At 42.4% G+C, this 17,524-nt stretch overlaps 3 protein-coding genes across 3 annotated transcripts; 1 reads left to right on the top strand and 2 right to left on the bottom strand.

Annotated features, from left to right (window-relative positions):
- The first annotated feature begins 3,312 nt into the window (after positions 1-3,312).
- On the top strand, positions 3,313-4,777 carry LOC126558341 (odorant receptor 94b-like). Its single transcript, XM_050214342.1, has 5 exons — positions 3,313-3,833; positions 3,915-4,169; positions 4,233-4,332; positions 4,389-4,649; positions 4,712-4,777. Exons 1-5 carry the CDS (start codon positions 3,313-3,315, stop codon positions 4,775-4,777), a joined length of 1,203 nt encoding a protein of 400 aa, XP_050070299.1.
- Positions 4,778-7,790: 3,013 nt separating this feature from the next.
- LOC126557416 (alkyldihydroxyacetonephosphate synthase) lies at positions 7,791-14,038 on the bottom strand. The gene is made up of 5 exons (XM_050213190.1): positions 13,909-14,038; positions 10,138-10,224; positions 8,867-10,055; positions 8,519-8,623; positions 7,791-8,165 (listed from the first exon to the last, which is right to left on the bottom strand). The coding sequence occupies exons 1-5, from the start codon at positions 14,034-14,036 to the stop codon at positions 7,791-7,793; spliced, it is 1,884 nt and encodes a 627-aa protein (XP_050069147.1). The 5' UTR covers positions 14,037-14,038.
- Positions 14,039-15,902: 1,864 nt separating this feature from the next.
- On the bottom strand, positions 15,903-17,030 carry LOC126559219 (integrator complex subunit 12-like). Its single transcript, XM_050215345.1, has one exon. The coding sequence runs from the start codon at positions 17,019-17,021 to the stop codon at positions 15,903-15,905; it is 1,119 nt and encodes a 372-aa protein (XP_050071302.1). The 5' UTR covers positions 17,022-17,030.
- Positions 17,031-17,524: the final 494 nt, after the last annotated feature.

The following is a 17,524-nucleotide window of genomic DNA, read 5'->3' as shown; positions in this document are numbered from 1 at the left end:
TATGAAGCTTCAAGTCTTTATGAGACCATTTACTGGGCAATAAAAAAACATATCTCATTAGCAGTAAAATGTAACATGTTGTTCTGATGCTGCAATTTATTGTGAATTTCGTATCTATAGGTGTATGCAATAAAATGCGAATGACGAGGCATATGCATTAATATATTTAAAACAAATTTAACGCAATAAAACACATCGAAAAGTGGTATTGTAAAATGGACAAATTATTGCTTCACGTTGCTAAACAGTGCAAATGCGCACTTCGTGTGTCGGAGCGTGTAATTATAGGTATATATCAATAAATTCCGATAATCCACACATCGATCAATACCTGACGACTGGTGTTGAGTCGCGTGGGTAATTGTAAATTTCCTGCAATTAATCGAATCGGTCGCATGCCTTCTTGCATGCACTTTCGAACGATAATAAACGTAAGCGTGTGTACAAGGATGCTCAATCCTCGAAAAGATTGCTTACGTCGAAGGTGTGTGATCACTTAGCAAGATCGCGTCGACGACAATGTCAAACACACGTGCACTGGTCCTAACTTTGGGTGCGAATCACAATCAAATGGGTAAGGCGATGGCCCTTGTAGAACAAAGTGGCACCGGCATCCATCGAAGACAGGCTAGCAAAACGTTCGAAACCACCCGTCATCATGAGGATCGAGCCGAGGGTGATGATGTTACACAGTTTTGGTGAATCGATTAATCGATTATCATGAAACCCGTTTATCATCCCCCGATCAGTGTCCGGATCATGTTTGTTGGTGGGTGTCAAGATTAATTAGCGATCGTTGCTCAGCTCAGGTGGCGGTGATAAACACTGCTAAGATCTCATCAAGAACACTTTTGCGTTCTTGTCCAGCAGGTGCATCATGGAGCGATCGTTCAACCGGACATATTCGTGATTCCCGGCAGTGACTCACACACACAAACGGGCACGAAACCGTCTGTGTCATACGGTTAATTGGTTCCACCGGCTGTCGGGCTTAGTTTGTTTGCAATTAGGAAAAAAAATCATTCATCACGCGAAAAAGGTCGTCACGGTAACGTAATGAAGGTCGCCGCCGCCTGTTGAGCCTGTTGAGACTTGCTGTGCCGGTCTGGTGGCGGTTCTAAACCGGAGTTCTAAACCTCCAGACTTCGAGCCACCTCACACTGACTCACAGCCACGAATTTCACGGTATTTTGTCACCTGCTTATGAGTTGTTCGTTCGTTTGCTAGACGATGGAACGATGCTTTGCTATCAAGCGCGACTAGTTTCGATAAGCTGAAACAGCGAGCCGAATGTGTGCTTTTGGAAATAATTGTACGCCAAAGTTCGCAGCGATCCGCATAATTACTCACTGGTCACAACACGGTTCAATGGCTCCATCTAGCACGGTTTGCGTCATCGCTATGCAGATTCTGCAACACCACGTGAGACTTCAGCTGATAGCTCCAATGGATAGAGGACGCTTCAAGCGAGCAAATAGTTTCACATATCTGTCAGATCGTCTGGCGACATGGCCTTAGCCGTGCGATCTGGTGCAGGTATATTTATTTTTGGTCGCCAACGGTAGGTTTGTTGAGGTGACTCAAACCGGGTCCGGTGGACGGTAAATGATATTAATCCGTGAATTATGATCTCGCTGAGATATCTTTGACAGAGAGATCAACAACATTGTGACGCGTTACTCGCACACCGAGTCTTGAATCCGAGGGGGTGCTTTTGTTTATTTATCAGTACGGTTTGTTCCGAATGGGAAGTAAACAAAATGCGCATTTATTGTTGCTTCTTATGGGGCAACGGATATGGAACTGTGGGGGTGGGTTGCCTTTGAAGGAAGCATTGATCAAACTAGAGGAGAAATAGACTCACCTGCCAGTTCCCCCAGTATACAGCACGCAGTTTAATTTTACTCTGATTGCGTACAGGTGGATATTATAAGAAGTATAAATTTTTTTCATATCGATAGTATCATGTCAGCCTAGGATGATACTTAGGGTAGTAAAAATATTTTATTTACAAAGTAATCAGTAATTGCTAGTGGCGTTAGCAATTGCATGATTCTACTCTATTCGATAACGAATGCTCGTGGCTGCCGGATACATTATTTGCTCTCGTTTGATACTGTTATTGAACCCATTTAGATTGATTTCTAGATTCCAGGGGTTGAAAATATCTTAATTTAAGATAATCTGAACTGGAATGATAATTTGAAACGTCGAGTGCATCACATTGAGCACCTATTTAATTCTATTTATTCTTCTTCTAACCTCTAAATGATAAAGAAAATAGAGATTTTCTTAATTGCTGAAAATATTGTAGACGACATGACAGTACCAAAAAATAAGAAACTTCGTAAACTATTTCCACTCTATAACGTTTTATATTATTTTTGCAGTCTGAACACACGTTTTTCTTCCTATAAAAGTATGTAAAATATAAATTTTACATATGATTTGAACGCTTTGCCGTACCCTGCTTCACGACATTAGTAATTTATTTACTATTTGCTAAAGCTTTTTTTGCGCAACACCTAATAATTGATGGACAATTCACAAGCTCGAAACAACAGCCATGCAGATCGTAACTGCAGTAGCATTTCCCATTTAGACCAGAAATGCCATAGTAATTCCTAATGTTTTGCTGTAGAAAAGATTTAATTTTAAGCACATAATAACATTAACGTAATTATGTTACTAAAAACGCTCATACCAATATACCGAAAGTATGTTTTATACACGATACCATACCTGAATTTTTTGGCTTTGAGTAGAGTGTTTCGTAGAAAAGTGAGTGGCGATCACGTTACCACGGGTCCAATCTCAACCTGAAGTTAAATAAATGATTATTGCAATGAAAAAAGTCGTAGTGGTGCTGGTGGTGCTATTTCATTGTAATGTTTATGCAAGATATTTGTTTTCCACAAGCAATTAGATCGCATCATCACAACAATGCAAACAAATCAATATGTATTAGTGCCCTAACGCGACTGCATTGACGATCCAATTAAAACTCATGGATGCAAAAAAGTTGACTAACTGATTGCAGGTTATGCTGAAATATTTGGCATTTAAAGGATTCGATACAAGTATGTAACGGACGGCAAATTTCCCAGGACTATGTAGGAGAGCAGAAGGAACGTAGATGGTGCGTACCGTGGAAAGTTTTTACCGTTATTAAAGTTGCACAATGCTCACGGTCTCCCTAATGAGCACGGCTTACTAATTGGAAAGGATATAAAACAGCAGTTACCGATATGAAAACATTTATTTGTGAAACGGTGACAATAGTGCAACAGTGATAACAGCAATAAAATCGGCATGGAGCTCAGCAACGGGCAAGGAAAGTTTCCTCTAATCGATCTCACTATAAGGGGACTCAAGCTGATGCGTTTCTGGAACGAATCCCCTGGAGAACCGTTTTCGATGATTGGTTTAATCCTGGTGGCTTCATACCCGATCGCTTGGCTTATTCCAAGCTGGCTGTTTATAGTGAGCTCGCAAGACAATCTCACGCTTCTAATGAAGGCAGCCAATGAGCAGATTGTCTTTATGGCCATCTTTTTCAAACTGTGTGTATTCGCAATAAATTTCCATCGCTGGGAGCAGTTGTTTTACGATCTACAACGTGCGTACAGCTCCGTTATGGATGATCAGAGTCTCGACGTTCAAAGGATTTTGGGGCATGTGCAAAAGTCGTCATACTTTCTGACGAAGGGTTATACTTCCTTGCTATGCTTCAACTGTGCTTTGTATGGAGTGTTTCCAATGTTGTTCGTAGCGGTGAAATATGCCATAACAGGATCGTACGATACACCTTTATCGACACCGATCGAGGCAAAGTAAGATGCTAGATTACAGGAGATGTAAATATGTATAAAATGCAACGTTTAAACAGTGTTTTTTTTTTCGTTCTTGTGTAGTTATTTCATTCCAGGTTATCGCACCCACTTCTGGCTCTGGCTACCGCTTAATGTTATGCTCAATGTTTTGCTAGAGTTTCATGGCATAGCTTTATTCTTGATAGAATGTTTCACATGGAATCTGGTCCATGCTACGTCCTGTTTGTTTAGAGTGCTACAAATTCAGGCCCACGAGCTTTCGAACCAAAGTGAGCGTAAAGATCAGTGGTGTGCCAAGTTTGAACGCTTCGTCACTACGCATGATTCCGTGTTGCGGTAGGATAAGTGTTTTTTTCAATATCGAATAGTTGCTGCTTAACATCTTTCATCTTCTTACAGCTCAGCCCGAACACTCGAAGAAGTTTTGAGCTTTCAGATGCTCTTTCTGTACATGTCAACGGTATTTGCACTCTGTCTAATGGTGATGGTACTGTCATTGGTAAGCTACTGTCCAGGCCTCCCAATAAAAGTGTCTAACATTCTGTCTTTTTCTAGGCCTTCAAGGATGTATTTCTATTGATAGCAATGATCTGCGTTATTGGGTACTGCCTTTTTCAAACCTTTTCCTTCTCTTACTTGGGTACCGAGCTGATCGAGGCCAGTGGTTCCGTGACGGATGCCATTTTTCACAGCTCCTGGTATAATCAGAATGTGAAAAGACAGAAGGATCTTTGTTTCGTGCTGATGCGAGCCAAAAGACCGGTTAAATTAACTGCAGGACAGTTTTTCGTCGTAACGCGAGATTCCTTTACAGAGGTTCGTATTCATTTGGAAAAATCGACGATTTTGCTGAAACTTTTATCTCTATCGCTTTACAGATGATTAAGCAGGCATATACCATATTTACGCTGATGTCTCAATTTCTAGAAGAAAATGATAATTAAATTGAAAACCCTTCACGGAACGCACGGAGGACATATCATCGAAATTTTCTTACAAGCAGTACTCCAGCTCATATGGAACTTTCTGCCGAAAATAACACCTTTTTAGCGATTACTTTAGAATGCACTTTTCGACCAATCACACGAAATAAATTCATAGCCGTCAAGTTATACCAATTTGTTGACGGTACATGACACTTTAGTAAAACATGCGAGAATAAGGTCGATCTAGCCTTGCTACACTCAGATAAAACGTTGGAATTAAAAACTCTTTTCCAGTTGGGAATCGTGAACCCAAGCTATCATGTTTAACTGTAGGTCGTTAAACCAAGACGATGAAGAAGTAGTATTCTTTGTGTTGTGTGGAAATGTGTGGATCCAAAGCGTTGGAAAGATCTCTAAACGATAACATAATCACAGCATACAACAAGGATGTGTTTCCAAATGTGTGTGAATGCGTATATTTACTTTCTTTTCTGTCCTGACATTCTACGATCAACCTAGGTCTACTTAGTTATAACGGTTGAAAACTCGGAACGGTAGATCCTTAATATCGCCCGAAAATGCCCGAATTTTATCGGAAAATGTGAAGATTCGAAGTAGTTCGAAGTTCACGTTTCACAAGCATCCAACAAATTTATGAACTCTTCTGGTTTTAAACTACTTTATTGTTTAATAAACTGTCCAATAGTAGAATTTTTAAATGCAAGTTGTATATACAATTTGCAGACGCCTCGTCTCTTCTATATAAGATAATTTGCTCTGCCCCAGAACGAACCTTGGGGCCCATTAACTTGTAAACGACAAATTTTCGTTGTACATTTTTTCAAGTTCCAATATGAAAGATCATTGTCGTATGGTCAACACCGCGACAATGATCACCGCGGTATGGTCAACACCGCGACAATGAACACCGCGTGACAAAATAAATTATGAGGCATTTTCTACTCGGGTTGAGTCTCTTCCCGGACATGTTCGGTTTACACTTTGTGATAGAGGTGTATGTGGTAATGGATGGGACTATTATAGGATTTCCTATGTGTTTTCCAAACGGCAGGACTGGGGTTCAAATCCTATCCGCACCGTCCCGTCGTAGTCGAGACTGACTATCAAACTACGTGGTATCGGCAAGTCTAGTAAGCCATTCGATGGCCGGCGTGATATTAGAGGTCGTTAAGCCAAGAAGAAGAAGAAGCTTTGAAATAGATCTGTGCGTAAAGATTAGTTGAAATTCAAATTTGCAACATATGCTACGTTTACTTCTGTTCCTAATGCTGACGGCGCTCTATTTGGTATAATGTTGTACTGTTTCTTAATGTGCTACTCCCGACGACGATAAAACGACCATACTTCCATAGACATATTGGTAATAATGATTAGAACTCTTGACTATTGTCTATTTCAAACCTTTTTTCTTCTCTCATTTTGGGTACCGCCGGTCCCAAGCTCAATATTCTTTTATTGCTTCTTTCTTGCATTCTCGGCCATACCGACGCTTTCTTTTCGGCCATACCGAGTATTACTTTCTTTTATCTCAACAAACTGCGTAAACGACCACCTCAATTGATCCATAATCGTCGTGGAACGGCAGATCGCAAAGACCCGTCAGCGCGTATCATTCAAGTTTGTTCTCCTTCCGTGGTCGTATCAAATCCCCTTAAGCTAAAATTGGTTATATTGAGCCTGTAAGACACTGCTTCGCAAACTTCGTTTTAACGCAAAATGAAACATCTGCACTCGTTGAGAATTTTAACCGAATTTTTATTAAAAATTCAAAATAATGCTATGAAACATTTCAAAATGTTTCATTCTCGACGCTATTCACTGCCAGATGTCGCCACTGTGTAGAAATCCTAGGCAATTCGCGCTAATATGTACTCTGATATAAATGTTTTGAGTTTTTGAGACTGAGATTCGCCTCTCTGGTTGAAGATGGATTGCTACACTTAAAAAATATTACCATGCTTGATCTTAAATGGGTTTGAGTTGAGAATCATCAAACACAATCAATGATTACAATCGTAATGAATAATTGTTAGAGTTTCTAATAATCATTCGACCCGCGTTGCACAGGTGTTCAATGGACAATCAAAATAAAATATATTGGTCTGTGCTTGTAGGTCTTATCCAACACACCAACACACCCATTCTGAATTGATAAGGTGGAGGGAATCAATTAAAGTGCCATGGCAATTTCCAACTTCATTGACCATAAATTTACCCACATTTATTTTATTTATTTATTTACATTTGATTATTACGGTCCAGTGCCGTATTGTCAACACCGCTTGTATTATTACGGTCCAGTGCCGTATTGTCAACACCGCTTGTATTGAGTAGATTTTCACATATTGATAAGGCATGATTTACCCACATTTGCTGTTGATAAAAAATAAACACACTTCAACAGGTAATTTAAAACTAAATTTTATTTTTGCGTAACTTAAAGTGACATTTTCAGTAAGCCAGACGAAGAAACCACCTTCCACATACAAAAAGAGCAATATTGCGCTAGCAAAAAATATTCACACATCACATTCGTACTATTACTGCTAACTGTTTGCACCTTGATTAATTTAGACTAACAGCATTAAAACAAAATAAAATAAACAAAAAACCTACTATACAAAATCACCTTTGTTTCGAATGAAACCGAAAAACAATACTCTAAGTTCAGCTAAGCCACTACAATTGGGAGGCGCGGAGGCATTGGTTTGGCATGGAATGTTTGTTAACTAGACATGGGCTGGTTTGCTAGATGGACTTTACAAAAAAATCTGGGATGTTTGGCCCTCTCTCGTAACGCAACGTAACGAAGTAGCGAAGACGAACACATGCTTCCGGCGTTGGGACGGAATTGATCGATCGCTGCTGCACACCAACGATCACTTCTGTCCCGATGAAGCGGTGGAGCATTATTTGCTTTTACTTTGTCTGTGTTGCGTGTTGCTATTATTATTAATATTATTATCATGCATGTTAAACGTGTTCGATGACGAACGGCATCGGTGTGTGTTTAAAGTTTAGCCTTCAAGCTGTTAGGTTCGCGGCTGTCCTGCAATTCGCTCGGTATAAGATTTCCGGCAGCAAAAATATTGTTCGGATCCAATTCCCGCTTGGTTGCTTTGTACAGCTGCACACCGACGTCGGACACACTCTGTGGGTACCAGCGCGATCGAATTTTGCCAACACCGTGATGATGCGAGATCGAACCACCCGATGCGAGAATTTCATCGCGTGCTTTGTTCTCGATTTCCTCATAAATGGTGACAGGGTTCGCGAAGCCGGCATGGTTGAAGCCAAAGTAAAAGTACACACACGCGCCGGCATCGTACGTTTGGGTTACCCGGCACGAGATGAGGTAGTGTTGAATGTTGTGTTTGGCACATTCCTGCGAAAGGTTCATGGAGAAAATCGTAGCTATAATGGAGGCGCATGGTTGTTGTCAAAGTATTTTTTTTTTTGATAAGTTTCAACTGACGCAGTAAAACTTGCAATCGATACAAAGATTGAAATGACTTAATGGAACACTAATTAGCAGACCAGGCAATTAAAACGTGTAAATATTATCTAAACACACAATCCAACTCCTCGACGATCCGTCGGTAATTAGCAGGTTTGTTGTTTTATCTAACACCTTCATCCTCTGCGGATGGACACTTATCAACGGTTGTGTCATGTATCTAATGCGCGTAATGTTTGCTTATCTGCTAGAAAACACTCGAAAACAATGCAAGTACACACCTTTCGGACGCAGCTTTTCACGTTGGTGCAAAGCGCTTCGCAACGATCCCAAGATACGGAGGTTTCGAATGATTCGGCCACAATGCTGTAGTCCAAGGCCAGATCCTAGAAGCGGGAAAGAGGGAATGAGCATGTTACTGCGCTTAGTTAACCTAGAGAGTCTAATGTCCACCCAGTGCCACCACTAGACGTGCAACAATCGTGACATCCAAATAGACGGGCACCAGCGTCTTATTTGCGTTGCATTTGATGCAACTATCACTCGACCCGGTGAAGAGGTACTCGACTTGCACACGTTTGCGGCGAAATGGTTTCTAATTGTACGCCTGACCTCAGCCACTCACTTACCCTGATATATGCGATGACGAAGGTGAGAATGTAACCTTTTTCACCGTTGCTGCTTCCGGCCGAGAAACCCCCGTAACGTTTAGCGATCGCAAAAATCTTTGCCTCGTGCGGCTTGACTTGCGCTTCGTGACCTTCGAACAGCAGTGTTGCAATCGCAATACGATCTAGCTGCAACCGTTTCACCCGCGTTAGGTACACCTTCTTCAGCTGGTCGGCAACCGTCGCCAGTGGGCCGCCCGGAATTTTGAGCGCCTGTCCAAACACAAACTGTTCATTGTCGATGAGCCGTATGCTGGCCGGTTGTAGCCGCTCTCGGGCAACTTCCCGCAAACACCGAATACCGGACCCGAAGTCAGGAAAGACGAGCGACCCGTATCGTTTGACCTGTGGCAGCGGACGAATCTTGATGACCACCTCCGTGATGACACCTAACGTCCCTTCCGAGCCCAGCACGAGATGGTTGAAATCGGGCCCACAGGATACGCGAGGCACTGCCAAGCTGCGTTCCAACACGCCCTGGCTGGTAACCATTTTCACTCGGATCAACAAATCTTCGATGTTTCCGTACACGTTCTTCTTCATGCCGGAGGCACGGGTCGCTACCCAACCACCGAGCGTGGAAAACTCGTAACTGTCCGGTTCGTGGCCAACGGTGAACCCTAGCTGACGCAGTTCACGCTCCAAATCCTGTCCCACAATACCAGCCTCAAAGCAGGCGACCAGATTTTGACGATCGATCCACAACATCCGGTTCATCTGCGACGTATCGAGTGCTGCGATGGGCCGCGTCTCAGCTTCCGGGCAAGTGACGGAACCGGAAACGGAAGTACCACCACCGTACGGTATAAGCACCACATTGTGCCGGTTGGCGGAGCGGACAATTTGTTCTACCTGTTCGTGTGAGGTGGGAAACAGAACCACATCCGGGATACGTTTAAACGTTCCGGTACGCATCATGTGTACGTCGTGCAGTGTTTGTCCATGACAGCGAATCAACCGATCTTCTCCGTTCTGTGTACAATCGATGCCGGCTCGCTTTACATCCTCCAGAAACTCTGGGCATGGTACCGGGTCGGGAAATTCGTTCGGCACTGGGACACCTTCCCGCCGGTCGGATAGATCGACGTTGAAGTTTTCGATCACATAGTCACGAAAGTGTGGGAGCGAAACTTTTCCCCCAATAGGATACCTTAAAGAGGGATTGGGAAGAATTTTAGAACGTTAGTGATCGTTGACAGTGAGGCTGTTGGGTAAAGCAAGCGCCAACTTACCTATCGCCAGTGAAAACAATCGTACCATCCTGGTAGAGGAAGCGCGAGTCCTTGTAGCCCCAACCGTTCCATTTGAGCAACTGTTGTCTGCGAACACAATTAGAGATAATGCAAATAAATTCAATCAACATACACGAATATCTGGAGTAAAAATTCGATTTGACTGCGAGTGGGTATTGAACTGGAGCTCAATTTGCAATCGTTAAACGGGATAGCATGACACAGCTGATTGGTCAAGTTCTTTTAAAATACCTTCAATCTTCCTCCTTTTACAAACAAATAGGTTGATTTTAGCTTTGTTTCCCTTCAACCACCAATGTTGCCAATAACGGATCAAACTGTTTAGAGGCCCTTGGTTTAATGGGTATCAAGGTCCATCATGATCAAAAAGGTTGACCGAGAAGAGAGGAGCCTCTGGCCGACTAGGACCCGAGCGGCCATCAACTCCGCCCATAAGTTAATCCACCGCTGAAAGTTGCACTAAATGTGGCCAACAGCATATTTTCTTGAATGTTGCACAATTTTGCCGATGCTCCAGAAGATGTTTGTTGTATTTTTTCTAATCAAAGCTACGTCTTTTGTTATTATATACAATATTTTTTCTACTTAGCCTAATTAAATTTCGGCAAAAAAGTCTGATACAAATAACTAAGATGCCAACCAAAGCATAAACCTTGTGTAATTGGCATTGTTTCGCCTTTCGACCATTTAAACTAGCTTTTCGTCCCTCAGAAGTAGCTGTAAACGATGCTTGTTTAAATTATCTCTTTGACGGAAACTGCAGACTGACCTCTCGTCCGAGATCATGTTTTTTTTTGGTTTTCCTTTGTCGGAGGTCCTTTTTTAAGCAATCGTAGATAAGTTCTCTTCTTCTTGGCTTAACAACCTTTTACTTTACTGGACTGACTGATACCACGTAGTTGGATAGTCAATCCTCACTACGGGCCAATGATCAATATGGGAGTAGAATACCGGTCCTGCCGTTTGAGTGGTGCCACGCTGTCGCCTACACTACCGGACCGCCCAAGTTATGTGCCATATAACTGTCAGTGGCTGTGTGCTGTGGCTATTTAAGGCTGGGTGGCACTATTTTTAGAGACATACAGTATTGGACAAAACAAGTGCCACTAATTCAACAGCTAGCAAAAAGTTTAAAAAACAACGATTGTTATTTGAGATCTAATTGACCACAATCGACAAACAATATTTCCTATTGTGCTGCTGTTAGTCGAAGATAACCTCCACCATTCACTATTCCACGACTAATTTTGACAATAAATGTAAAAATTTTCGCACTGTGCATGAAGTATTTCTCGCATATGTTCTTTTCTAGCAACTCTGTACCCAAATTGGCCACACTTTAATAATTTAGCAGATTTCCCAATTGACCAGGCGTCCTGCGTAACCTCCTTGCTCCTTATCCTCCTTGAATAGCTTCTTGTTTGTCTTTTTGACAACGTTTTAAACATAAGTTGTATTCAGGGAGTATAAAATTATAAGTGTGTTGTTCGTCGAGCGTTTATTTACCGAAAGAGGACGAGATCATCGCATTCGTTTCGCACTACGCCGCGCCTGGCTCACTTCGCCCGGTTGATACGCTTTCAGACGTGCGTCTATGTGTGGTGATCGAGGTGCTTAACTGGGGTAACGCATCGCATAATTATATATGTAGTTTTGATCAGCACTGGCAGAGAAACTGTTTGAGCAGCACGTGCTGTGTCCAGTACAAATTCGTTCGTGTTAGATGTTTCTTGAGGATTATTTTTTATGATCACTTAACAGATAGTGACAACTTTTCCAGAGTATGATTAATTCAAACAACAACCAAGCCGCGTCTTTTGAAATAAAGTTCGAAATTAATTAGATTGAATGAAAGTTCAATGATCTTTTGTATGTTTCGATATAGTTACTTATAGACTGTGAAAAAAGCTAAATCGTAAGAGTAGCATGGTAAGTAATGATGGCGTAAAGAGCCAGCAAACCCAACTTTGTTCTGAACTTTTTACTTCAGAACTATGGAATATCATAGAACTCGCACCCCAACCCAGTTTGAGCAATTTGCTTTAATTTTTAGTAGCTTTCATGTATGTTCCGATTCCTATTCATTCATTTAACAGGTACAAGCAAGTTACATAATTCCGTTTTCCATTATCTACTGCTATCTAGTCGCAAACATTGATGGATTAGATTTGACGATACCTATTGGGTCACGGTATCTTATCACACACCCAGATAACCGGAAGCGGAAAAAGCGACGGTTTTGGATGACATCACCACAACGCGGGAAGTTGTGCAATTAGCCGTGCGAAAGGTTTACGATTAGATAATCCTACCGGCATTACGAAATGCAATAATCAGTGAACGTATGATTATTGACAATCGAGCCGAAAGTTAACGATAAACCCGCCCATCCAAGATAGTACATAAGTTGGGGATGTTTCAGAAAGATAAACTGTGGCCCGATAGGCACACATGTGACTTCCACTTGAAAACGGTGGTAGGTTTGATTCCGGCTGAAATTGAACCAACAAGCGAACGGCTTGAAAATGATGTATGATGGAACACTTAAACATCATACATCACCCATTACATCGGACATGGGCCCCATTTTAACCTAACTTGTTCAATGGCAAACATAGTCGTTTCTGAAGCTATTTATAGTGTAGTTGTAGAATGAGTTGGAACCGGTGTGATGAGAGCTGTCACAAGTGTCTTTGGCCTATATTTGGCCGCATACTTGCTCCAATCCTGAATGCGTAAAGCATATTATTTGGACGGTAGACTATAATTATACCACAATGGTATTGTATGTACTGTTCCTTTTGGTTTCAGGAGCTTATGAATTAGTAATTAAATTATGAACATAATTTTGAGTGGATGAATGTATGAGTTATGTTCTTTAATGGTTAATAATTACCCATTTGTTTAATAATTATTATTTTCATTTCATACGAGAATTTTAACTACTAATTTAATTGTCATTCGCACCACATGTGGTATACACCACAATAAATAAAACAACAGGAACAGTTCAATAACGTATGACAACATTCCTTGGTACGTTCAACGAACAGACATCGTGCTGTGGTCGAGCACGTGCTCTCGCTCCAGCCGGAAAACCCGATACCTTCAGCACCGGCCAGCCGGGCACACAAACACATCGACATGTTTCGTACACGGCAGCCATCCGAATCGCTGGCGATCGGTACGCGAATGGCCATGTGGTGCGCGGCAACCGGCCGACAGAGCATCCAAAACAAACACACTCCCCTGATGTAAAGCTAATGGTAACTGACTGCACAGCGGGAAAATGGAACCTCCGAAACAAACGTGTCCTCTATCTGAATGCGGTCAACGAACGGAGCCATAGATGCGTTCTCATACGCAAAGGACGTCTTGGGAAAACTCGATTTGCGAGAGAGCAAATTTCCCTTTCTGCTTACCGTCATGCTCTCTTTTCAAAAAAGCAACGCGTGTGCCGCCGTTTCTCTCTGGAAGCGCATTGACAAGCATGTCGAGTAGTCCTTGATTTCATAATCTTTTAAAGGGAAGAAAACTACCCCTTCGTTCCTATCTCTTCTCCAACATTTTCCCTCCATTAGGTTATAAAAAAGACCTTTGTTTTTTGCCACCACGGGGACCTTTCCTCTCTATTATAACTCGATCGTTTAAAAAATTTCACACACACACGAGCGCGCGCTTGTAACGAAAAGGAAACCCCAGGAACCACATGTACATAGTGTGGAAAAACACACACACACACAAACGAACCTTTGCTTTGGTATAGCGCTAACAATTTTCTTCGGTACACTCTGATCCAACGTTGCAGGTGCCTTGACGGCAGCGCTACCTTCGTTTCCTTTGGCAACGGATGGCTTTTCGACCGATGACGATGACATTCCGCGTGTACGATGTGGCCAATTTGCTACGGGGTGTGTTCGTTTTTCACTCAATGTTGCCAGCTTATCCTTGATCCTGGTGTTTGCTGCTACTGCTGCTGGCAATAAGGCTCTCTCTGGCATGGAGCTATTAATTTCACAATGTTGCAGTTTTAACTGTGGAAAGTCAATAACGCTACAAAAAAAAACACACACACACACATACACACAAACACTGAGACACGTGGTGAACACTGCTGCCTATCCCAAACCGGGAGGGTTGATTATTGATTTTTGCGCGCTTTCATCCCTCTCACTGGTGAAAGAAATGGTGCACTAAGCTGTCCGAGGTCTGCTACTCTACGTTTCACTGGTCTATCGGTCGCTACACTAGCTGGCTGGTCTGTCACTAAATGAGCTGTCGAGACAATGTGATGATTAACGGGTTAATTTCCCTTCCTGACTGGCGTGTGCGAAATTATGCCGGGGCCTCAGACTGTATGCAATGCGTGTGTGATAAAATCGACGAGAACCCTTTAATTTATTTCATTTTCCACAAACTGAAAAAAAAACGCTTGGTAAGTCTAGGCAGTTACAAATGACACCACACACACCAGAGAAAGATAGTTTTCTGCTTATTAATAACTACAACTACTGCTCCTTTGCACCGTGTCTGAGGCTCGAATACAAAACGACGAAAGTTTAGCACATTCGACAAGCATCTAGTCCAGTAGCATCACGATGAAATGTCCTTTACAGATTGTTTACTCCACGCTATTGGATTTTACAGAACTCCAGAACTGCACTGCGTTGCACTACATACACACCTTTACGCAATATTCTTAACGTGTTTAATATTGTTGTTTAGTGTTGAAACTCTGCACACGAGCATGCCTCTATTTCCGCCGTCAAAATCGTGGTTTGTGGCGTACAGTCTAGTCCAGTGCTTAAAAGTAGGTCTTCACTGCTCGGCGGCCGAACGAGAACTATGTATATCCACTGGCGTATTTATATACATGCGCATTCGCTTATTTATACAGTGCACTGCTTTGGAGTACACGCAAACACGCAGCAGAGCGTTGTGGAAATCGATAGCTGAATTTAAATTCTTTTAACTTTTTATTCCTTTGATCTTTAATCTACATTAATGATTTCTTATTGGATTTCATGTTCATGTTCAATGTTATTCTAAGAATGTTTTATTACCTTAATTTTTTTTGTTTAAAATTGCTTGCCTTTTTTCTAGATCCATTTTGTAGTCTTTATACAGTATTTTCTTAGGTTGGGCGTGGTTCAAAATACTTTTTACTTTTGGGTTTCCTTTCATACACAATTTATTTTAAAAATGCTTTTTATACTCATACTAATTGTGAACTTGGTTGATTGTTATTGCACATGAGATGCTTCTCTTTTGACCTTCGCTAATTGTTTTAGATTTCAGGAAACATGCAACGGTGAAAATATCATTTTAAAATATATAGAATTTACAAAATGTTTTCAATTATTTTTTTCGTGAAAATACTATCAAAGCCCATTCACGAATACGCTTAATTGTTACTCTTACAGTGCAACTAAACGATCTGAACACACTGTATACATACATTGCCATGTGGTACACTGGTGGAAATGCGTACAGATACAGACAACTTATACGACACCATACATACTAACGTAAAATACTAGATAAAACTAGATACACAAAACCATTTGGATAGAAAAGTGTAATGAGGTTTGTTAATTAAATTAAATTTTTAAAAATAATTTTACCTTTAATGAAATTGAATCGCTTCGTCTTCGACTATAATAATTAAAACTTACAAAAAATAAGTTCTTTACCTATGGGTCAGTGTCACAAGACTCTTCACGACAAACCAACCAAACCAACATTTATTTGTGCTTGCGTTTACTGTCCTGCATTTTAGCGGCTTTTTTCTTCATCATTTGCAGCCGCTTATCGGCACTGATAATGTTAATGCTCGGTGTTCCGACGGCACCGGAGGCAGCACTTCCAGCACCTCCCGACGAAGACGAGGACCCACCACCACCACTGTTCGAAGACGATTTGGATGAGCGATCGCGATCCCTTTCGCGCTCTCGGTCGCGGTCACGATCACGATCACGATCCCGCTCGCGATCGCGTTCCCGTTCGCCCCGGTCACGGTCACGATCCCTATCACGCTCATGCGAAGAGTCCGACGATTTGCTTCCACTTTTGGACGATTTGTGCTTGCTACTGCTAGACGAGCTAGAGCTGGACGAGGATTCGGCCGATTTGCTGCTGGCGCTTTTCGAATGTGACGTTGCTTTTGACGCTGAGCTGCTAATCGTAGGTGACGGTGACGTTGCAATGGTAATCGGTGGTGTGGATACCATCGCAGTAACCGGCAGCTTGGTGACCGTCTGCTTGTTGCGACACAACGTGCAGTACCACGCATTCTCCTCGTCGTTAGCGTCTGCTTCGGAAATGACCGGTTTGTGGCATTCCTGATGATATAGAGCGTGACAGTCGGCACACTCGACCAGCCTGTTCCGCGCACTGACGTCCATCAGGCGGCACACGACACACATCAGATCTTCCAGCTCCTTCAGCTTGTCTTCCTCCATGACGACATCGTCGTCCTCGTCGTTACCCTCCAGGTCGGAGGTGGAGATCAGAATGGAGCCGGACGGCATTGGCGGCATGGTTAGTGCTTCCGGGGCGCTAACGATACACTCGATTGTACCGCCTGCCATCGGTTCCGGATCCGGATCCAGATTGATCACGGGAATGGGTTTCGGTTCAATCACTTTCTGCTTGCGCACGTACAGATTGCTTCCCCCTGCAAGCGGTTCCTCGCCGAGATGTTTCTTGCTAAGGGTGTTAATTAGCGTTTTTCCACTGCCGTATCGTTGCTTGATGAGCTCGTCCAGTAGATTGCGAATCTTTTCGGTTGCATCCGAGTGTGGTGAGTGAAGTAGTTTTAACGCGTGTTTAAACGTTGGGTCAATGTCCAACGTTGAGGCCATGCTTGCGTTTATTGACCGAAAACTTGGGCAACACTTTGGGGGTTCACGAATTACGTTGTTCTTCCTCGCCGCAAAGCAAAACAGTAAACAACTTGCCGAAAAAACAAATGTCAACCGAAGCTTTCGTTAAGCCGTGGCCACGCGTTTGACGTTTGATTTTGTTCTGCCGGGAAAATGTTATGGCTAGTTCGTTAGAAACTTTCGACATGCATCCTGTGGCTCCTAGCACTCAGGTAACTCGTTAGGGCGTTTCTTCCCATTTGCTGAATATATGTGTTAGTACAAAGATACGCATTTTAACACTCAACAACATCTAAGTTTACAAATCTAATTGGAAGAAACCACATGCTATAACGAAATGATACCACGTCTGTCAAACGGATAGCGGACCCGGTTGTCTCACCTTCGCATCTATGAATGTTGACCCGCTGTCAGAGTGTACGGAATTAGCAACCTTTCGCAGCTGTCGGTCGGTTTTCCATGTGATTTTCTGAGTAGGTGCA

The sequence above is a fragment of the Anopheles maculipalpis genome, chromosome 2RL (genome assembly GCF_943734695.1).
Source record: "Anopheles maculipalpis chromosome 2RL, idAnoMacuDA_375_x, whole genome shotgun sequence".
NCBI lineage: Eukaryota > Metazoa > Arthropoda > Insecta > Diptera > Culicidae > Anopheles > Anopheles maculipalpis.
The sequence above is the reverse complement of the archived record's forward strand: the minus strand, read 5'-3'. Positions and strand labels throughout refer to the sequence as shown.

Excerpts from the sequence above, each read along its gene's own strand:
- LOC126557416 (XM_050213190.1), bottom strand. The coding sequence starts at position 14,036 with ATGTCATCGTCATCGGTCGAAAAGCCATCCGTTGCCAAAGGAAACGAA. Across the intron at positions 10,225-13,908 it reads AGCGCTATACCAAAGCAAAG|ACAACAGTTGCTCAAATGGA; the intron begins GTTCGTTTGTGT and ends TTGTGTTCGCAG. Across the intron at positions 8,166-8,518 it reads TGAAAAGCTGCGTCCGAAAG|GAATGTGCCAAACACAACAT; the intron begins GTGTGTACTTGC and ends AACCTTTCGCAG.
- LOC126558341 (XM_050214342.1), top strand. The coding sequence starts at position 3,313 with ATGGAGCTCAGCAACGGGCAAGGAAAGTTTCCTCTAATCGATCTCACT. Across the intron at positions 3,834-3,914 it reads TCGACACCGATCGAGGCAAA|TTATTTCATTCCAGGTTATC; the intron begins GTAAGATGCTAG and ends GTTCTTGTGTAG. Across the intron at positions 4,170-4,232 it reads ACGCATGATTCCGTGTTGCG|CTCAGCCCGAACACTCGAAG; the intron begins GTAGGATAAGTG and ends ATCTTCTTACAG.
- LOC126559219 (XM_050215345.1), bottom strand. The coding sequence starts at position 17,021 with ATGGCCTCAACGTTGGACATTGACCCAACGTTTAAACACGCGTTAAAA.